This window comes from Brachyhypopomus gauderio, chromosome 9, assembly GCF_052324685.1.
Source record: "Brachyhypopomus gauderio isolate BG-103 chromosome 9, BGAUD_0.2, whole genome shotgun sequence".
Lineage (NCBI taxonomy): Eukaryota > Metazoa > Chordata > Actinopteri > Gymnotiformes > Hypopomidae > Brachyhypopomus > Brachyhypopomus gauderio.
Genome location: NC_135219.1, coordinates 22,501,626 through 22,524,908, shown reverse-complemented (window position 1 = coordinate 22,524,908; position 23,283 = coordinate 22,501,626). Strand labels below are relative to the sequence as shown.

General features: G+C 41.3%; 1 protein-coding gene across 1 annotated transcript; it reads left to right on the top strand.

The window, feature by feature from the left end:
• The first annotated feature begins 6,858 nt into the window (after positions 1 to 6,858).
• On the top strand, positions 6,859 to 12,307 carry LOC143522554 (uncharacterized). The gene is made up of 8 exons (XM_077016254.1): positions 6,859 to 7,153; positions 8,678 to 8,851; positions 9,010 to 9,168; positions 10,056 to 10,199; positions 10,717 to 10,833; positions 11,383 to 11,517; positions 11,633 to 11,776; positions 11,927 to 12,307. Exons 1-8 carry the CDS (start codon positions 6,998 to 7,000, stop codon positions 12,164 to 12,166), a joined length of 1,269 nt encoding a protein of 422 aa, XP_076872369.1. The 5' UTR covers positions 6,859 to 6,997; the 3' UTR covers positions 12,167 to 12,307.
• The last annotated feature ends 10,976 nt before the right edge of the window (positions 12,308 to 23,283 follow it).

The window sequence follows — 23,283 nt, the reverse complement described above, 5'->3', positions numbered from 1 at the left end:
AAATTCCACCCGAACATTTTTTAAAGTCTCAAAAATAATATACGTTAATTAAATACTCATTAATTCTATTCAAAAGCTGAGCTGCATCAGAGGGATAAAGAGCTGCATGCGGCTCCGGAGCCGCGGGTTGCCGACCCGTGACCTTAAAGGGATCATTTTAAGATTAGAGAAAAAAGAAATAAATAAATCACCATAATTCACATTACATCATCTGTCTAATTCTGGATTGACACGGGTGAATAATGTATTTGCTTATATTTTTCTAATTGTTTAGATGTCGATTGTCAAACTGTAAGTGGATTAAATAAAATTGGATAAATTATATATATTTATGTTTTAAGAATATTTTTAGGCCCTCTGAGAGTATATGTATATATATATACATACGGTCTCTGGTCTCAACACAGCTCCCTGTCAAATACTGCCCACTAGTGGGACAGTGATGTAGTACAAGTGACAAACTATAAAAAAAAAAACATACATTGCATAAAATTATACACATAATCACCATTAATAGGTTAAAAGCAGGAATGCTTAGATGTATAATAATTTATAGCTATAGTAAATTATATATGCTGTTTCAGTGTGCCTAAAAATACACCAATCAAAGAAGTGTGTGGATTATAGTTCTACTGTAAATTAAACATAGAAGTTATTTTTGTTGTATAGTCAAAGTCAAATTTATTTATATAGCTTTCACAACACGTCACAAAGCAGCTTTACAATCGTATGGGTCCAGATCCCTAATGAGCAAGCCAAGGCGACAGTGGCAAGGAAAAACTCCCTATGGTGGTGGGGATTAGGAAGAAACCTTGGGAGGACCAAGACTCAAAAGGGAACCCATCCTCCATTGGGTGGCCCGTTAGCACAAGTCCGTGGTGCGCAGGCTGGTTCTACAGATAATGTTTAAAGAGAGGTTTAAGGAAATCTCTCTTATTATTTGAGTGTTTGGAGTTGATTTAAGTGCTTTAGCTAATATTACTGTCATTTAATTACCCTCGCATAAGACCCAAAAACAAACACAAAAAGCAAGAACAAATGTTCAATTTAACCCACAAGCACTTAGTGTTGTGCTGAAGTCCTCCCTGAGGCCGGTCTGCAAAACCACACCCACTCAAAGGGGGCGTCAGTTCTGGCTGGGCTGGCTGGGACTGGAAGGCTCAGGTGGTAGTGCGTTGTGACCTGCTCTCGGGCAGGTAGAGGACCATCTCTAGAGACACCAGCACATTGAATTCAAAGGCGATCTGCTCCATCCTGCTAATGTGGAAGCTCTCCTCCAGCTCCTGCAAAGAGCAGAGACAGTGAGGGGCGGAGTTAGTGAAGGACCTGGAGCGCTCATTCTGATTGGCTGAGCTTCATGGGAACATGTGTTTGGAATTCAGTGAACAGAGCTCCAGAGCATGATTATACTTAGATATTATTGAAGCCATTTAATGAGAAACCTAACAATATCTCGCAGCAAACCGCTTCTTTGTGTATATTAAAATAATTCCGATATTAGCATTGTATACATCATAATAATAATAATACATTTTATTTAAAAGCGCCTTTCACAACACTCAAGGACACTTTACAAGAAATAAATAAAACAAATTATAGAGAGAACACAATACGCACCAAAGGACATAAAACATACAATAGACAATAAAGTAAATCACAGGGAATAGGCTATTTTGAACAGGTGAGTTTTGAGTCTAGATTTAAAAAGAGGAAGAGAATCAATTTTTATGGATGTCAGGTGGGAGGGAGTTCCAGGGTTTGGGAGCAGAGCGACTGAAAGCTGCTTCCCATGGTACTCATACGAGCAGGAGGCACAGAGAGATGAGTGGAAGAGGAGGATCTGAGCGAGAGGGAGGAAGATGCGATATTGAGAAGATTTGACAGATATGGGGGGACAAGATTATGGATGGCCTTGAATGTAAAGAGACAGATTTTGAAATGTATTCTATATTTAACAGGAAGCCAGTGGAGTTGTTGAAGTGGAGTTGTTGTAATGTGTTGGAATGAAGGAGTTTTAGAAATAATACGAGCAGCTGTATTCTGAACCAGCTGAATCTTATGGAGGGACTTATACAGAAGGCCAAACAGGAGAGAATTGCAGTAGTCAATACGGGAGGTAACAAGGTTATGAACAAGTATAGATGCAGTATGGGGGGTGAGGGAGGGGTGTAGACGGTTGATGTTACACAGATGAAAAGATGCAGACTGGGTTATATTACTGATGTGTGAGTGAAAGTATAAAGTGCTATCTAGGATGACACCCAGACTCAATTGGCATGGAGAAACTGTGAACTTTAGATATTGTAGATTTTGAACCACAGAGCAACATTTCAGTTTTATCACTATTAAGTTTTAGGAAATTAGATGCAAAACAGGTTTTTATTTCAGATAGACAGTTTGAAAGGGATGAGCGTGGGAACAGGTGCCTGGTTTACCAGATAAGTAGAGCTGGTATCATCTGCGTAGCAGTGTAAATCAATATTATATGAGCCAAATATATGGCCAACCCATCAGAGACCAAGAGACACTTTTTTTTTTTTTGTGTGAATGGCTCGTGTGAGTGCGCCCTAAGAGCTGATTAGTTTTACCATAGTTTTTCATGCAGTTCATGGTGCTAAATATTACAGCCTTTACTTTTACTTTCAGTACATTTAAGTACATTTGAAGGCCAATACATTTGTACATGTGTGACTGTGTGTGTCTCTTGATGTTCAAAAAAACAGTTGTGTGAGTGTGTGTGCATGAATGTGTGTGTGCTTGTATGTCCAGTGGTGGATGGTGCCATAGACATAATATACATAGACGCTTCACGGACTGACACCGCCTATTGGCGCTGACGTAACAGGCGGCTGCCATATTGGATGGGTCTCCCCTGCGCTCCAAGTACATATATTTGTACTGAGAAATGAGTATAATATAACTATAATAATCACAACTCTGCGAATCTTTACCCAATTTTCACAGTTTGGTGTGTTACAAACAGCAGAGATGTAGTTATGACACAGGACACTGTTACACATTACATACACATTAAATACGTGCATTCATGAAGCAAACCTGGCGGCTTCGTGGCTGCATCCATGTAAGCACACGTGCGATTTCTTGTGAATTACAAAGACTACCACATGTTTGAAAACTCGTTCTCGCCCCCTACTGTGCAATTTGGTTAGGAATACACCCGAGCTTTATCAAGGTGAAAGTCATCATAGTTTGCTTACCTATTTTGACCCAGCTCCCAACCCAACTTTAAGAATAGATTAATGGCGATATTGTTTATACAGCCCACCACTAGTGTACATTAATTCATTAATTAATTTTATATTTTAATGAATAGTTTTATTGTTCATTTGAAACTATTTCACACACACATGTATACACACACGTATATACACACACACACACACACACACACACACACACACACACACACACACGTATTATATACACATATATGGGGCTGAGGATCTAAAAGCTTTGAAAAATAACTGTTTTGCACATGGCGGAGTGGGCCACTTTTTCAGCCCGGGAGTTTCATACCCAAATTATTTTTCCATCCCAATCGGCCCAAACTAGAGATTGACATGAGCTGGCCCATCGGGAATCCTCCCGAATCTCCCGATTAGCCACTCCGGCTCTGGTTTTGCACAATTTCTTGCGTGTGCTGGCACTCTGTATCTCCAGTGTAGTTAATTTTGCAATGTGGTGCAGCCTTAAATTGTGAAATTGTGGGCCAAATTGTGAAATACAGAGACAACAAATGACAGGAACATGTTTCTGCAATGTGCTCCCCGAGTAAAAACACATCTTCAGAACCAATCTCAGCCCGAACGAACTGGTTGACAAAGGACACACTGACACCTGTTGATTTTTGGCGTATCACACGCTCTGCTGCTCTGACCACCTTCACTGTTCCATCTGAGGGGATCATCAGACCACCATTGTTTTTAAGTTGAGGCAGGTGGTAGCTCTGGTCAAAGGATGAGGGTACAGCAGCTTTGACAAAGCTTGCACGGCACACCTCACAGGACAGTTTTTTCAGAATTTTTCAGACAACAAACCCTGAAATGTAGACCAGGGCATTGTCCACAAGACCACCAAAGCAGGTGGGCAGGTAACTGTGGTCACATATGACTGCAGAAATGTTTGCAGATGGGGACGGGAGCTCTTCTTCTACCATTAAAGCAGAGTGCATGTCTGCAGCCGATAGTGATACAGTCTCACTTTGGAAGAGGTAGGAAAGCAAGTTTCCCACCCCTACGTCTGCATTCCTCAGACAGAAAGAACGCAACCAACACTATACTGCTTTGTACAGGAGGCTACGGAGGCAGCAGAAGCTATGGAGGTGATGGCTACAATGGGTTTGGAGGAGATGGTAAGGGCATTTATTTTCACAAGGGAGTACTGGGGTCATGTTGATGTGTCCATCTTTATTGAGAAAAGTGGACTGATTTAAGCCTTTCATGTCCAAGTCTCGGAAACTGGGCAATTAAGTTTAAAACCGACACATTCCTTTGTATGTCCTCAGGTGGGAACTATGGTGGTGGACCAGGTTATGGTGGTGGACGTGGAGGATTTGGTGGAGGTTCTGGTTATGGCCACCAGGGTGGGGGCGGCGGCTTTGGAGGATATGACGACTACAGCGATGGACGCAGTTTTGGTGGTAAGTATGGCTGATGGGGCCAAGCAGGTGTTATCACTGAAGACATTTGCACAAGCTAGTTGAAATAATTTGTACAGATCAGATGAGGATGTTTTATGATTTGGAGTCTCAGGCTATTTAACAATTTGTTAAAGAGCAGTTACATGTATACAGCCTTCAGAGGCTGACCCCACTGCCAGGATTCGGTGTACGCAGGAGGAGGGTGTCGCTCCCTCCATATCCGTATTGCCCCCTCGCGGAGCATCTCCGCCATTTCGGGGTCGGGGATCGTCCTGGCCAATGTATTTAAGGCTCTGACAAAAAAAAAAAACACTAATCAAACCATCGTTCATGAGAGGCCAGTATCTATTTTCATAATAATAAGATACAAAAATTAATTATTTACACAACCTTTTCTGCTTTTCTGATGAATGCTGGGTATGGTTTGCCACGGTTGCTAGGTTGTAACCAGGGACTCTAAAGCGCGAACACGAAGAAACCAGAATGGTGGCAGCCGAAGAGATAATGGCGGAAGCCAAAAAAGCTAAAAATTATCACTTTCATCCCGAGTGGGAAAATGACTACTTTTTTACTTATTCAAAGTCGGTGTGTCTGATCTGTAATGCTACTGTGGCCATACCGAAGAAAGGGAATTTGGAACAACATTTTCTCACAGTTCACAAGAGGTATACTAACGATTTCCCGGTGAAATCAGCTGTACGAACTGAGAAGGTAAATGGAGTGAGGAGACAGCTGGCAGCAAAGCAGGCAGTGTTCACGACACCTGGTCATAGGAGTAAAACTGCCACGGTAGAGTCTTACCGTGTGAGCCCAGTTCTGGCAAAGCGAAAGAAATGTTTTAAAGAGTTTTCAAAGAAGCATTTGTGGAGGCCAATAAATATTGGACTTATCTTCTCCTCCTTCCTGCTCTGAAGTTATATTTTCTAGAGTTATTGTGTGTATGTGTATGTGTGTGTAGGGTTGCCAACTCTCACGCATTGAGCGTGAGACACACGCATTTGACACACATCCGATTTCTCACGCTGAAAAAAATCTAGTTTATTTACCTCTGATCCATATCTATGATACAATGAGTTACTAGTTCGCCAACCACTGGCGAACTATCGATCGCGATATAATACTTAATTGGTGTCCATTTTACCCACCCACCCAAAAGATCAAATCTCACTCCAAGTGATCTTAAAAAGTTGGCAACCCTGGTGTGTGTGTGTGTGTGTGTGTGTGTGTGTGTGTGTGTGTGTTAATCTTGGAATTACTTGTTTTTTATTTAGATTTGGGTTTTTTGACTGACCAGCCTTTTATGGAGTTTTTGACTGCTATTTTCTGTAGTTTTGGCGTGTATGTGGCTAAGATAAAGATGGTGTGAAGTTCTTGTGAGATTCTTGTTCTGTTTTCACAACCTATTTTTGATGCATTGATCATTTCCTCATTTGTTGGATTTACTGCTTATTCTCCACCTGTGCAAATAAAAAAACAACTACATTTGAACTGTGATTGGGGTTCCTTGTTTAATTGCCCGGCCCTTGTGTTTGACTTGGTAGATCTCGGCATGCCATCAACTTCAAAAGTAGATCTTGGTTAACAAAAGCTTGGGCACCTCTGCTCTAACTAATCTCTGCTATTCTGAGTGAAGAAGGCTTGTTTAATGTGATTTGCACCCTCCGAACAAACGGTCGTAGTTCGGGACATATTTAACTTATCGCTTAACCGAAGAAATTGTATGAGAGAGGACCGCTTGCTGATGATTTTCATGTAATTGTTTGTGGTTTGACCCAAAAATGACTGATTTATGATGAGTTAAACACAGAGGTAAATTTTGAAAAGGGCAATTCGGATTTTGATAAATTAACATGGGAACTAATGGTGCAGTTTTCTGTGCCTAGTGCCAAACAAATGCTCATAACTCTAAAACGAATTGATCAAATGATTAGATATCCCAGCGTGCTAGAAAGGACAAGTTTCTTTCCCATTAAAAATTTTAATGGAGCTTCTACGTGAAGGCCTAAGGATTTTACAGCAGTTTATCCAGGAGAGTTTTGATCATTTTTCATGTCTGCACACACTCTAACTCGCACTCTAACTAGCAGTTGTAATTGGAACATCTCTCACGTGATAAACGAGGGATTACGTAGAGATTCCACGCGAGTATTTGTGAGGTCGTTGTTAGGGTAACTATCGCCTTGGTAACTGTAAACTGATTAACCTATATAAGTTCGCTAGCTAGTCAGATGACTCATATACGCGCCATAACGTGTGTAAGAACATCGATCATTGATATTGTTCATTGATATTGTTCATTGATATTGTTCATTCAGAACAAACAACCTTAAGTTGATTATGGACTACAAGACAATGTTCCGGGATGTGCTGGTGAGGTCTCAGACCTACGAGAAGGAGCTGCAGCAGCTGGAGGCCAGCAAGCACCGAGCCCTGGAGGAGATGCAGCAGATGTTCGAGGCCGAGCTGGAGGAGACGACGCACGAGTTGGACCAGGTGAGGACGCTGTGGTGCCGACGGCTCGGCCGCACGGCCACGTCCGTCTCCCGTCTCTATAGTTGCCAGGTTCGCGGTTTTCACGCCAAAAATTCTGGGGTCGCGGGGTGCGGTTTTTTGGGCTACTTTTGAGTTGGGCCACCGCGGGAGTTACAAGTCAACACAAAGAATCGATCGCGATATAATACTTAATTTGTCTCCATTTTAAACACTCGCCACCCAGCCGTCAACAACTTTTGGCTTTGGGCTAGTTTAGGCTGCTGGAGGGCGGGATATTTTTGTAGGACCTGGCAACCCGGCCCGTCTCACGTTTTCTTGAACCGTCCACCTAGTTGCGAAAACGTTCAGACTCCGTGTTTGGCTTGCAGCTCTGCTGGGTGCGTTATTGTAATCGGATATGTGACATCTGTAATATAATAATGTATCACATGAAGTAGTTACTTGGATTTCCCCGCATGATGATGATTGAGCCGCGGCCATTTTCCTCCGCTAGCTGTCTAAGCGGTCGGTGATCAAGCGCGCTGTAATAAATCGCTGTTTTCATCGGTTTGTAGGAGCTTCTTCCCACAGTTTTGGTAATACAGTATGGCAATTGAATGAGCGCTTTCTCTCATCCCGTTTACTTCGCGTTTGGACCGTTCAAAAACATCGCTGGGCTGTTCAAAAGATATTAATAGATACGTGGACGGTTACATTATATTCTTGTTTATTGTTTCCTGAAGTTTAATCCCAGTCTGTACAGTTTAAGGTCGTTTTTTAAGGGTCCCAAGACAACGTGTTGGTCCGATGAACCATGATCACGGAAAAGAAATACTAGCTACGTGCTGAAACTAGAGCACATTTCTTGATCACAAGATTTCCTTTTGTTTTAGGTTAATTGCATTTAAAAAATTTAAATGTGAATATATTTGGACTGGCTTGATCAAATTTGACAATTAAGGCATCTTTTTTTGTTATATTGTGCTGCATCTAATAAAACTATTTTAAATGTGATTAAGTAATGTTGAAAAAAATGTCCAAGTCACTACATGAAGGTGATGCTACGCTGTAATATTCGTTTTGGAGATGTGTGCCACATTGTGTCAGTGTTGAAAATAAACATCTGTTAGTCTAAGTGGTTTTAGTTGAATAGAGAGCTCTGGGTAATGTATTGTACTGTGCAGGAGTGCTTTCAAGTCTGTGTTGGTAATGAGTGAGTGTTTCCGCTTTGCCCCAAGTGTTCTGCTGAGTGGTCCGTAGAGCAATTAGCAGCAGAGACAATATACACTTTGGTTGTGTTTGCTTTGGTATATAGAGCCCTCATTGGGCTACAAATCCAACTATCGTATACACTGAGGGTCCCGAAAGGTTCGTCCAGCATGTATGTTTACTTCGGAGTTTAGTACTGTCATGTGATCATTCAAGATCAAGGTCTCCAAGAAGAACAGACCCTTAGGAAAATGTGTAACACTTGGAGGGTCCCTTGACTGCCGACTGCTTAGTTTGTGCCATGGTACCAGCAGGGTGTTTCTCTCTTCTCCCCAGTGCCGTGACAAGTTGCAGCAGCAGGAGCGCGAGTTTGAGGAGACTAAAAATCAAATGGAGGCGGAAAGCAACTTTGAGCTGGAGGAAATGCGCGCCCAGTACGAGTGCAGGCTGCGCGAGGAGGAAGAGAAGCACTACTATCTCGTGGACACGGCGGCATACAGAAAGGTCAAGGTTGGTGGCGTCTTTCACAACCCTGCGCTCGTATATTGTTTCCATCACGCATCCCCACTCGTTTTTGTTTTAAAGGCCGGGGGGAATTTCTGGCCTTTCTTTGCGTGAGCCACGGCTTGACGTGCCTCTGTGTCTCTCTGTTGATGTGAATGGTGCAGATTATTGACCTGGAGAACAAAATCAAGAACAAGAACCTGGAGATCAGTCAACTAATGGAGTATAAGCAGAAGCTGCAGGAGGATGTCCAGTCACGGGACAAGGACATCGTGGCCCTGAAGTCGGAGATCCAGGAGAAGGACATGATCATCCAGGACAAGGTGGGGGGTCGTGCAGGCACCACAAGGCCAGCAAAGCTACTGACATTTTAGTGTGCACCACAACTGTTTGCCATTATTTGTTGAGGACCTGGCTGTTACTAGAGGGCTTGAAAAGCAATTAATACAGCCGGAAGCGCTTAACGAACAGACCTCCAAAGGTCTTGGCTCCGAGACCTGTGCTGTGATTTTTATAGTCGATTGGCTTTGTAACTTTCTCAAAATCAGAATTGGGTTTTTCACAATTTGCCTCTGTGCTCGTTCAGGCACCACACACACACACACGCATACATACACACACACACACACACACACACACACACACACACACACACACACACACACACACACACCTCTCTCATACCCACTCCACACATACATACATACGTCTCTCACAGACACACACACACACACACCTCTCATACAAACTCCACATACACACAGACACACACATACATACACCGCACTTAGACTTAGACAATCTTTATTGTCATTCATTGTACACAGGTGTACACAGAATGAAATTTCGTTGCATTTAAGCTCGCACGGAGTATACAGAGGAAAGTTATTGATAGTATCACAGAATTTAGATATAAAACATATCAATAGATTTTTTAGTAACCCAGGTTTAAGATTTAAGATTTCAAGAATGTGACCGTTGGCATCATCTTTCAAACCCTCTAGCATTTCCTTCAGGAAATGCAAATCTAGTTTTATTGATGTAAATCAGTGGCATATTTATTTTGAGGATAAAAAGCACATATTGTACATGCATTACAAAAATGTGGTTTACTAATGTGGTGTCTTTTATTAAGCTAACCACAAGATATTCAGAAGTGAGCTGTGTACTGTATTGGGCAGTAGATGAGAGGGGGTTCTGTTCCCTGCAGGAAACACACATTCAGGACTTGGAATGGAAGTACCAGGACCTGGAGAAGACTAAGATTGAACTGGATGAAAACCTTAAACATCTGAAGACCCAAATCGAGCCGAGAGAGATTTACCTCAAAGAGACGGAGAAAAAGATCCGGGAGGTAGGAACTGTGTTTCATTATACACAAACTGAATGGATCTTGTCCAGGTCTCTGTGAGAGTCACTGCATTTAATTAACGTCATTTAATTAAAGTAATTCTCTTTTTGAGAGAATCTTCAAGCACCCTTACTTCAGACACCTTATTGGAAACCATTACAGTATATGACTTCCACAGAACCAGAAAATAATTAACATGCATTTATGCAAAAATTTACACATAGTATTTGAATATAGCAGACGTGGTGTATTAATGAGTAGTAAGTGTTAATGAGGGACGTGGTGTATTAATGAGTAGTAAGTGTTAATGAGGGACGTGGTGTATTAATGAGTAGTAAGTGTTAATGAGGGACGTGGTGTATTAATGAGTAGTAAGTGTTAATGAGGGACGTGGTGTATTAATGAGTAGTAAGTGTTAATGAGGGACGTGGTGTATTAATGAGTAGTAAGTGTTAATGAGGGACGTGGTGTATTAATGAGTAGTAAGTGTTAATGAGGCTGTTTTTGGTGTTTTTGTTAGATGACGGCTGCGTTGAAGCAGTACAAGTTGCAGAACATCCAGCTACATGTGAGCAATGATGAACTCAAGCGGATACTGAAAGCCAAAGAAAAGGAATTGAACACAGAGAGGCAGAAGGTGAGTGTAGCCAGGCCTCCCAGGGGGAGTGTAGCCACGCCTCCCAGGGGGAGTGCTGCCACGCCTCCCAGGATGTCACACCGCAGTTAAACCCAGGTGTCCGGTGCCACACACCTGCATTCATCTTGCTTGGGACTCTTGCATGCTGTAAAAATGTTTTGCAGGCTTAATTTGGACCATACTGGATGTGTGTGTGTGTGTGCTTGTGTTTGTGTGTGTGTGTGTGTGTGTGTGTGTGTGTGTGTGTGTATGTGTGTATATGTGTGTGCATGTGTGTGTATGTGTGTGTGTATATGTGTGTGTGTGTGTGTGTGTGTGTGGGTAACCTAGGGCAATAAGTTAGAGTGGTGCTTCTGTTTCTGTGTTTGGCCTTGTTTCCATGTTAATTTCCTAATTCAGACTTATAGACTTGCCTTTGTTATTTTTATTGATGTGATACGTAATTTATGCAAGAAAGTACTTTACAATTCCCCCCACCACACACACACACACACACACACACACACACATGCAGACCAAACCCTGCCTATAATAGCTTTGATTTCCCAGGTCAAGAACGGCGAGACCCTGGGCTGCAGGATAAAGACGGACATCATTAACTGCATTAGGGTATTACAAGAACCAAAGAAGTTAAAGGAAACTGTCCGCAAGCTGTATGAACATCATGTTCAAGGATCTGATGTGGTGAGATGAACACACAACACACACACACACACACACACACACACACACACACACACACACACACACACACACACACACACAGCTCAGACCATTCATGTCTGGTTTTTGTTTACAGTGCCAGGAGGAGAAAGTCAGTGCAGACGTCCAGTCTGAGTTCCGCAGGCAGAGGGATTATCTCGAGAAGAAGGTGGCATCCCTGACCAGGAAGCTGGCTGAAAATGAACAAAAGCACAAATCACGCTATGACAAGCTCGCGGAGGTAGCGCCGACTTCTCCTTTAGTGTTGGCTTCCCAGTCCTGTTTCTTAAATGGGATGATCTCCAACGACTTTCTAAGACGTATTTTAGTTACTGCACGTGGTAGTCTGTGTCTGAGTAGGAGTGACCGTCTGCTTTTGCTCGCCACGCAGGAGAACTTCTTGCTGATCAGGGAGATCAATGAGCAGCGGTTGGCCCAGGATCACGTCAAGAAGCAAACGCGTGCCATCCAGACTCAAGCCAGAGGGACCTTGTCCAAGAGCTCCACCCACCACAAGAGTAAGTGGAAAAAAATGGGGGCAGACAGCTGTTTTGTTATGACCAATGTAGTTCTTACAACTAACATTTCTCTCATCCTACACATACTAAGACTTTCTCATACTTTGTATTAGCGGCATAATTCAAGGATGTCTTTTCAACACTGGAAGGTGCTATTTATATGGCTGTATTATTAGCAGCGTAACAGTCAAAGGCTGCTTATATAAAAACTCCCCCCTTCCAGTATCTTACTTTTTGATTCGTTGTCACCCTGTGACCACAGCAATGGCAGAGAGGGCAGTTACGCAGCTGACCTCGGAGGACAAGACCGAGCAGAAGATCCAGTTACGGCGACCCAAGATCGAGAGGCTGAAGCTTCGTGGCCAAGGCCTTTCTCCGCCCCTCCCGGCCCTGTCGCCTAGCACCAAACTGCCCGCCCTCAAACTGCCCGCCCTCAAACCGTGAGCACCGTCCACATCAATTCCACAGCTTCAGATGTGGACGCCAGAATTGTCATTTTATTATTGTTCTTTTTTTATTGTATAATAAAAACAGTGCTTGCAATGGTATGATTTTGGTACAGTTTATTTCTAGATTGCAGATTGCAAACTGGATTTCTAGACATTCTTATACTGAAATATGTAAATATACAGAATTTTTAAATAAAGGCAAGTCTAATATATATATAATTTATAAAAATATAATATCTAATATATAAAAATGTATAACTAATATTAATTCTAACAATAGAGGAATGTTCTGAATAATAAAATAGTACGAATTTCAGTAAATAGTGCATATTTACTCTCGGAAACGAGAACCAGCAGGCTTGCCTGAAACGCTACTCCCACATGATGACAAGCTCAGTTTAGGAAAAATTGAGGCCTCTAAACTTCCTCCAACTTAATGAGGACAAAACAGAAGTTCTCCTCCTAATCTAATGCTTAATCTCGCAGACTATCCCATTACACCTGGCTCAGTAGCCAAAAACCTAGGCGTCATACTCGACTCCGACCTATCATTTGATAAATACATAGATAATACTACTAGGATAGCTTTTCTACATCTCCGCAACATTGCCAAATTAAGAAATGCATTATCACAGGATGATGCAGAAAAATTGGTGCACGCCTTTGTTAGCTCCAGATTAGACTACTGTAACTCACTACTGTCAGGATGTTCAAATAGGAATCTAAATAAACTTCAAATAGTTCAAAATGCCGCAGCCAGAGTTCTGACCAGAACTAGAAAATTTCAGCATATCAGACCAGTCCTATTAGTCTTGCGTTGGCTCCCAGTTAAATTCCGTATTGAATTTAAAATTCTTTTAACTTATAAAGCACTGCACGTGCTTGCTCCTGAATACCTGCAGGAACTTATTTCCTATTATGAACCCTCACGTCCACTAAGATCACAGGGTGCTGGTCTTTTATTAGTTCCACAAATTAATAAGGTAACAGCAGGGGGAAGAGCCTTTTCTTATAAGGCCCCCCAGCTTTGGAACAACCATCCAAAATGCGTCCGGGACTCTGACACAGTCACAATCTTTAAGTCTAGGTTGAAAACCCACTTATTTAGTTTAGCGTTTGATAATTAATATCCCCCCTTAGATAAAGGTGTAGATCCAGGGGTTCTTAGACGAAGGGTTTTATGGTAGACTGGGGCGCTGGTGCTGTCATCCTGTCATTGCTCGTGGTCACTCAAGTTTGTTGACAGTCCAGTGGATGGATGCCAATGTCTCAGAATGCTCCCAAGTCTATGTTACCTTCTGGTTCTGACTTTTTATCTAGGCTGTAATAATTTTACTTAGGCAAGGCAAGGCAAGGCAAGTTTATTTATATAGCACCTTTCATACACAACAGTCATTCAAAGTGCTTTACAAATGAAAAGAATATACAGAAAAATGTAAAAACAATAGATTTAAAAGAAATTAATCACATTAAAAAAATAGAATAAAATAACATAAAATGTAAAAAAGTAAAGTAAATAAGATAATAAAAAAGTAAATAAGATCCACGCTCTCTCATACAACAAACACTGACACAGAGTGCGACCTTCACTCTCACTGGTTGTCTGCGAACTGTGTGCTCGTCGGCCCACAGTTATGCGCGGCCACCCGGTGCTCGACTCCCAGCCGAGGGTGCAACTCCCAATCACTCAGTTACCCTGCCTGGTAACCACCAATGGTGCCACCTGTTGTGACAGAAATGATTGATTATTGACTAATCATCATTGATTAGATCATTTTTAGTTATTATAAGAGATCATTATGAACTTTATGATTTAGGACATGTCCATTCTGACTAAGCAGAAGGACTACAATAATGAAGTAGTGTGTTTCAGTGTAATCATGTACTTATGTTCAGTTCATATTATGCATGTGTGCTATACTGTGACCCAGGTCAGGGAGAGTGCTGAGGGTAAGAGCACTCTGTTAACTGGTAGTCACTAGGCTACTAGTCTTGGGTCATTTAGCTTTCTCTGTGTTCAACTGATACATCAGTTGCTTCCGCTAACTCTAGGGAAGTCCATATTAGGAGATACACACATGTGAGACAAAGTAGCCTGCTGGACGCTTATGTTTTGGAACATGCTGTGCTAAAGATAACCTGCTGTTAGAACTGCTGAATTGTGTTTAAGATTGTATATAAGCAGGGGGACTGCCCCCCTGCCTTCAGAGTTGTCATGCTTGAATGAGACTCTCATGTCTGTGTCTGTCTTGTTTCTGTCTTTGTCCTATATATATATATATATTTATTTTTTTGTAATAAATTAATCATTTAACCACGTCTGAGTCCTCATCCATTTAGTAGAAAATTTCCACGACACTGTATACCCCCCGTGGAGTTTGACCGCCAAACCTCTCGACCCTTGTAGAGTTAGATCCCCTGATCCTGGCGTCGCCCCCTGATCTTGGCATCGCCTGTGTATACACGTACCAGGAGAGAAATCACAACCTCTGCAATAAGTTTCTGCTGAGGAGAGAGACAAAGTTTAGTTTAACTAAAAGCAGATCTAAAGAGGGAGCAAAGATAAGAAGATAAAAATAAAAAATTAAAATTAAACAAAAAAGAAACAAACACAATAAAATCTAAAATAGCAAGCATGATTAAAACAGTAGATTTAAAGGAAGTTAAATTAATGAAGATAAAAGTGCCGTTACAGAGTAAAGGTAATTAAACTGAGCTGAAGGCCTGCTCAAACATGAAGGCTTTCAGTCTGGATTTAAAAGTATCTAGTGTTGGGGTTCTTCTAATGCTCTCTGACAACCGGTTCCATTTCTGAGCAGCGTAGTAGCTAAACGCTGCCTCTTTACCTTAGGCTGCACTAACTGACCAGTTCCTAATGATCTGAGAGTTCTGCTCGGCTCATATTGTTGGAGCACATCCAATAAATATACTGGTCCTGCACCATTAAGACATTTATAAACCAGTAATATTACCTTAAAGTCTATCCTGTAACATACGGGTATCCAGTGTAAGGATTTAAGGATGGGAGTGATGTGCTCCCTTCTTTTACTCCTAGTGAGAACTCTGGCAGCTGCGATTTGAATCAGCTGAAGCTGTTTACTTGTTTTTTTTTTGGGAGTCCAGTTAGGAGCCCATTACAATAATCAATCCTACTAGAAACAAAAGCGTGGATGAGTTTCTCCAGGTCTGCTTTAGCCAGAAAATCTCTGAATTTGTTGATGTTTTTGAGGTGATAGAAAGCTGATTTGGTGACGGCTTTGACATGACTGCTAAAGGTGAGATCAGAGTCCGTTAGTACACCAAGGTTACGTACTAGTTATTTAGATTTTAGGGCTCTCGAATCTAGATAGGCAGCTAGTCTGTGTCTTTGCTGTTCCCAAATAAAATAATCTCCGTTTGATCTTTATTTAACTGCAGAAAGTTGTGTTTCATCCACTTGTTTATGTACTCAGTGAGTCTAGGGGACCGTAGTTGTTTGGGCAGAGAGCCATGTAGATCTGAGTGTCATCTGCATAGCATGAGATATCTTGATATATAAAATATATATAATGAGATATTGTGACGGGCGGGGTGAGCAACTGGAAAGGAAGCGATCACGCCATGTCTCAGGGAAAAAGGATGGTTTAATAGAAAGTGTGCAAACCAAAACCCGTGCAAAAGATCCAAATTAAGGATATGTGTACCAGCGGTCAACTGGTACAAAGACAAGACATATATAGGCAAACAAACGACCCTCAGGTGAGACGGATAACGGGCTCCGCCCACCTGAGGGACGCACATGACGTCACCAAACAACAACAACAACAGCCGCTGTGGACGGACAATATATAAGATATATAATGAGATATCTTGATATATATATAAGATACATAATGAGATATCTTGATATATATAAGATATATAATGGGATATCTTGATATATCATATATATCAAGATATCTCATAATATATCTTATATATCAAGATATCTCATTATATATCTTATATATATCAAGATATCTCATTATATATCTTATATATATCAAGATATCCCATTATATATCTTATATATATCAAGATATCTCAGAAACATTACCCTCCTTTTCGACAAAGAAATTCCTTCCTTGAAGGTTTGAACTGAACCATTTTAGGACAGTTCCTGAGAGTCCAACCCAGTTCTCAAGTCTATCTATGAGAATTTTGTGGTCAATGGTGTCAAAGGCAGCGCTGAGATCGAGCAGTAGTAGAACAGACATGTTTCCTGAGTCTGTATTTACCCGAATGTCATTGATAACCCTAATGAGTGCAGTCTCAGTACTATGATTAGGTTGGAAGCCAGACTGAAATTGGTCTAGACAGCTATTTGTGGACAGAAAGTGCATAATTAGCTTGAAGACAATTTTTTCTATTATTTTTCCAATGAACGGTAGATTAAAAATTGGTCTATAATTATTCAACAAGCTTGTATCTAGAGATTTCTTTTTCAAGAGAGGCTTCACAACTGCAGTTTTTAATGCACTCGGAAATACACCTGACATGAGTGAAGAATTTACTATTTGAAGAATGTTCATTGATAATGCTGAAAAGACATTCTTTAAAAACTTGGTTGGTCATTACCATTATCAAGGCTGCAAGTGGATGATTTGAGATGACTCACTGTATCAATTAAACCTTCTTCATTAATAGTACTAAACTGGGACATGTTGAACATTTTGCGTGGTTTTGGACAGAGTTGTATAATCCAGGTTCAGAAAGTAAAAATCCTCACCAGGATTTTGCTCAAGCTTGATAGATTTTTTTAATTAGTGCAATCCATGTAAAATTAGTGGAATCAACACAATCCAGGAAGCCTGAGCAAAATCCTGGTGAGGACTTTTACTTTCTGAACCTGGATTATACAACTCCGGTTTTGGAGAGAAAATTGGCTCATTGGTGGATGTAGGCGTACAGATGGCTTGTCTGATATTGTGGATTTTAGTATTAAAGAATTTTGCAAACTCATTACATCTCTCATTTGAAACTAGCTCAGGGGTCATATATGTAGGTGGGTTTGTTAGTCTGTCAACCATACTGAAAAGCACTTTGCTATTGTTAATAATGCTAGAGAAGAAGGATTGTCTAGCTTTGCACATTATTTTATTGTAATCACGCAGCCTATCTTTGAAAATCTCTATATACGTGAAGGTTGGTTTTACGCCATCTGAACTCAGCCTTTCTGCATTCTCTTTTTTGGTGCTGAACTGCAGGATCATTTCTCCATGGAGCTTTCTGCTTACATTGCATGGTTTTAACTCTAACTGGTGCAATCTGATCCAAAATACTGGCAGTTTTTGAGTTGAAACTATCCAGCAGAGTATCAACAGAGCCTGATAGTTGGCAAGGTGCAGAGCACACTTTGGTAACAAAAAGTGCAGCTGTCCTTTCATTTATCTGTCTTTTCTTTAACCTAACCTACCTGGCATTGCTATGGATTGAAATCCACATTTCAAAAAATACACAGTAGTGATCAGACAATGCAACATCCTTAATACAGCCTGAAATGTTAAGACCCTTTGAGATAACCACATCCAAAGTGTGACCATGGCAGTGCGTGCTTCCAGACACATGCTGAGAAAGTTCAAAAGATTCAAGTACATCATAGAATTCTTTGGCATAACTATTATTGGGATTATCAATATGAATGTTAAAATCACCAGCAATAACAAAATGATCAAATTCAGTAGAAATAAAAGATAACATATCTGTGAAATCATCAATAAAATTAGCATTGTACCCAGGAGGCCTGTAGACAGTTACTAGTAATATTCTTTGTACCCCTTTTAAAATTGCACTCAAATATTCAAAAGATGTGAAATCGCCAAGTGGTAACTGCTTGCATTGGAAAGTATCATTAAACAGCATTGCTACACCTCCCCCTTTCTTGCCATTGTGAGAAACATTTAAAAAGTTAAAGTTTGGTGGAGCCGACTCAGTTAGCACAATATCAGCACTATATGAATTTAACCATGTCTCTGTTAAAAGCATGAAATCAAGCCCATAAGATGTAGTTAAATCATTAATTAGATAAGACTTGTTTGTAATAGATCTGACATTTAGTAGAGCTAACTTAATAACCTGTACATTTTGGTTCAGAGACTGAGATACTTCCAACATACTGTAGGTTGGATGTATTCACAGTATCTGACCTAAACTCCTTGTTCTTTCTGCTTCTGATCAGAACTGGAATGGGAGAGATAATTGGGACACAGGGTCCATGCTTGTTTTGAAAATATGTACCGCTGATATCAACACTGTAGCAGCACGGACCCAAAAGATGTAAATTTTCCTTTACGGTGGTGGAGGGTGGGTGGAGCTCCTGCTGGTGATGAACTCGCGAGCGGAGCTGTCTATTTGGTGGATTATGAGCTTGTTTTTTTACTTTGAGGTTGTGGGGGAGATTTGTTTATTAAGGACTGTGGGGGAGAAGTTGAGGTGATTTGCCGCTGTACCTGAGGACTCGCTGACAGTGAAAGTGTCAGTCTTGTCCCTACAGATACAAGCTTCTCCATGGTTTCTGGGAAGTTCAGGTGAGGTGATGATGAGGTGGAGGATGGTGTGGATTGTCTATTCGGTTGTGGTGTTTCTGGCAGCTGATACAGCACATGGCTCCCATCTAATTACTCCGCATCCTCTGTGGGGGGAGGATGTTGTGTCTCTGTAGTGGCGACGGTGTCCTTGGGTGTTAACGCTGACGTTTCTTCACCAGTTGAAACAGAGAAGTTACACAGAGATAAAATAAAGTTTTCTGACAGGAGATTGACACCCCTCTTGTTAGTTTGCAGTCCGATTGAAGAATTCTCTCTTCCCAAAAAACAGATTGAAGTTGTCAATGAAGTTCAGTCCATTTGACCTGCAGGTTTTCTGCAGCCAAACATTTAATGCCAGTAGCCTTGAGAACGTATTGCAGCCCCCTGCAGGCACAGGGCCACTGATGAATACCTGATTTAATGCCGGAGTTGCTGCCACACTCCAGAAATGTTTATAATCTCATCTGTCCTGTGTATGTCCTTATACAGAGCTAATTTTCCCTGTTTTATTTTCTCGAGGAACACAGATGAGGAGAGACAAGCCTTTTCCAGAGATCCATCCTGGGCCAGCCACCTCCTGCCTAACCGGATATGCCTACACCAAAATGGACATTATCCCTTACAGGTCTAAATTGTTCTTCTGTGTAAATTGTTGTCATTGGCATGGTGACCGGCGTCGGCCCAGAGGAGTATTTTCAAGTGTCCAATACTCATCTCTGTCACACACACATCACCAATAAATGTAACAATTCAGCATGAAATAAAAAAACAGGAAATACTAAGGCCAGCAAAATGGTGGTGGATCCTCTTAGGACCCCCGGCCTGCTACGGACCTGCTGGCGCTGCCATCACCGTTTCCTAGCAACAGACGTCACGCCACACACCCGTCCCACAAAAAAATGTCTTCTGCTCCACACTCCACCACGTCCCCAGAAACGAAAGCTTATGTAGAGATGCAAATGTGAGTGGGAAGAGGCACATTGATGACTGAATAGCATCATTTAAGGCAAATTAAGATGAATTTAAGGCAAATTGAAAGGTTTGTAAAATATTGACAATGATATGGTACAGAACATTGTTATTACTGATTCAGTTTCCTATTGAAACTACTATTGAAAGAACAAATCATGTCAATAGATTAAATCTAAACCTCTGTTTAACTGTTTGAATGGTCTGATTCAATTTAATTAAGAATTTGTCATCTCACTCATTCTCTCCAGGTTACCGCAGCACCACACAGTCACAACCTCAGTTACAACAGTGCTGACTGTGCACATAAACTGCATCAAAATATTCTTTCAAAATATTCTTTCAGATTCAAAATTTAGGGAGAACAAAGGCAGAGGCAGTGGTTAAAGATGTCCTTGCTCCAAAGGCAGTGAGTGACGTTGTGAAGGCCCTAACATCAGATAAATCCTGACCATTCTCATTACACACAGATGCATCAAATAAAAGCAACAGGAAGATGTTTCCCCTCGCTGTTCAATATTTCAGTCCAGAATGTGGGATCACCAACAAAATGTTTGATTTCATGGAGAATCCAGATGAGTCTGCTGCCGGGATTGTAGCTCTGATAGACTGTGCATCAGACTCTGGAACAGCTGAGCTGATTTCTACCTCACAAACTATCTCTGGACTCGTTCTCGCCCCCTACTGTGCAATTTTCCTTTGCACATTTATTTGAGACACCTACAGCTATATACATATTTACAACGCGCGTTCATGGAAAGAAATAAAACAGTCTTAAATTGAGTCCTCTTAATCAGAGTTTAAAGATCGGTGACTGCAAAGTCACATAGATCCCGTCATCACATACATTACGAGCCTGCTCTCCCAGGCTCGTCCCCCCTCTGCCTAGTTACACCCCATTATATTCTATAAGCCCCTCCCCAAGAACATTCCATTCATCATACATTATTTGAAAAAATAACTGTTTTTGCACAATTTCTTGCATGTGCTGGCACTCATTATCTCCAGGGTAGTTAATTTTGCGATGTGGTGCAGCCTTAAATTGTGAAATACAGAGACAACAAATGACAGGAACATGTTTCTGCAATGTGCTCCCCGAGTAAAAACACATCTTCAGAACCAATCTCAGCCCGAACGAACTGGTTGACAAAGGACACACTGACACCTGTTGATTTTTGGCGTATCACACGCTCTGCTGCTCTGACCACCTTCACTGTTCCATCTGAGGGGATCATCAGACCACCATTGTTTTTAAGTTGAGGCAGGTGGTAGCTCTGGTCAAAGGATGAGGGTACAGCACCTTTGACAAGGCTTGCACGGCACACCTCACAGGACAGTTTTTTCAGAATTTTTCGGACAACAAACCCTGAAATGTAGACCAGGGCATTGTCCACAAGACCACCAAAGCAGGTGGGCAGGTAACTGTGGTCACATATGACTGCAGAAATGTTTGCAGATGGGGACGGGAGCTCTTCTTCTACCATTAAAGCAGAGTGCATGTCTGCAGCCGATAGTGATACAGTCTCATCTTGTGCTGCCACGTTGCCCGACGTACTTGGTGAGACACCACAGCGCACCATCAGACGATGGAAAATGCCCTGGAACTGCCCTGCAGTGGGACTGTTATTCCAGCCTCCTAAAAAAATCTAAAACATTTGCACACTTAGATTACAGAGATATTTAATGAGGACACTCATAGTCATCAAAGACACATCTTCTGAGGGTAAGTATGGAAAATGTATAACCATGTTTCCTCACAGGCTATGAAATGTAAGTATGGTAATAACTGTATAACCATGTTTCTTCCACAGGTAGGCTATAAAAACAAATGCATAGGTGTCTGAAGAGGTCTATAATATTGTAAACAAGTGATGTATATTCTCTACTAGAATGCCCACCCAGATGGTACCAATATCCGCTCTGGCTCACGGACTGAAAAGACTAATTATAATGTGAAATTTCTACCTGATGCCCTGACAGAATGGAACAAAAGTTCCAAGTGATCCTGACTGAAGCGGTATGTGCAGACATAATGCTGGACTTGGAATTTTTTGTGTTCCTTGTTGCTACAGGCTAAAATATAAGAAACTTAAAACAACTTCCATAAAACATTTGAATTAGTATACCACATTGTATTGTAATACAGAATACATCACTAACCCCTAAACATGCAGAAAGAACAAAAAGTAAAAACATGTTTTTACCTTTTAGCAAAGTATGATATTAACTTTTGTTTCACATATGTATCATAAATACATCTAAGTGCATTACAAATACGTGCTTTCATGATGTGTGTGTGTGCGCGCGCGCGCGTGTGTGTGTGTGTGTGTGTGTGTGTGTATATATATATATATATATATATATATATATATATATATATATATATATATATATATATATATTAGTGGTGGGACTTTAACGCGTTAATTTCGATTAATTAATTACAGGAAAATTTACGCACTAAAAAAATTAACGCATTTTAACGCATTTAACGGACGAGACACTTTTGCACCGTGGAATGTTTCTCAGTGCGCGAGTTCCGGCCATACAGATTATATGGACGCACAATAAGATGAGCATGATGGAGATGACTGAAGAGGCTACGTTGGTGGATGGGAAATTTAAATATAAGAAACTTCCAGATGGAAGTACAAACAAAAATAGTGTTATTTGCACTTTATGTAGGAAGGAGTTCGCTTATCACAGGAGCACTTCCACCCTTCGTTACCACCTCAACGCAAAACATGTTGCGGGTAAAGCTGGGCGTACACTGTGCGATATTTTAAATCGTGTACTCAGCTCCAGCTCAAACTGTACGACTAAATCGCAGGGAGGGTCGGCTCATGAAGCTGCTTCAACAGTGCGATACTCTCACGAGGAGCGATTTGAATTTCAAACATGTTTGATGTTCTTGCGACGCTGCGATTTCTGATCGGGAGTTGGTCGTGAGGTGTGAATCGCTCCTCGTTTACCTGTGTAAACTATACGATGCACGACACGCGATTGAGCCGAAACGAGTGAAAAATCGGCAGAAAATGGGCCAAAAATCGCACAGTGTACGCCCAGCTTAACGCGCAGGTCAGTAATGGTAACTTAGCTGCTAAATGTATTCCTAGTACGATAGGGTGACCAAACGTCCGTAATTCACATCCTGTGAGGAAACGTCCTGGTTTTTAAATTACCTTCATTGGACCATTAAGACTGGATTAAACTTTCGCGAATGGCGCGCGACTCCGCACGCGTTTATACATGATGCGTCACATTATT

What these genes read in the sequence shown, in the direction of transcription:
- LOC143522554 (XM_077016254.1), top strand. Translation starts at nt 6,998, where the DNA reads ATGGACTACAAGACAATGTTCCGGGATGTGCTGGTGAGGTCTCAGACC. An exon ending in CGACGCACGAGTTGGACCAG is followed by an intron (nt 7,154 to 8,677) that starts GTGAGGACGCTG and finishes TCTTCTCCCCAG; the next exon opens with TGCCGTGACAAGTTGCAGCA. An exon ending in TGAACACAGAGAGGCAGAAG is followed by an intron (nt 10,834 to 11,382) that starts GTGAGTGTAGCC and finishes TTGATTTCCCAG; the next exon opens with GTCAAGAACGGCGAGACCCT.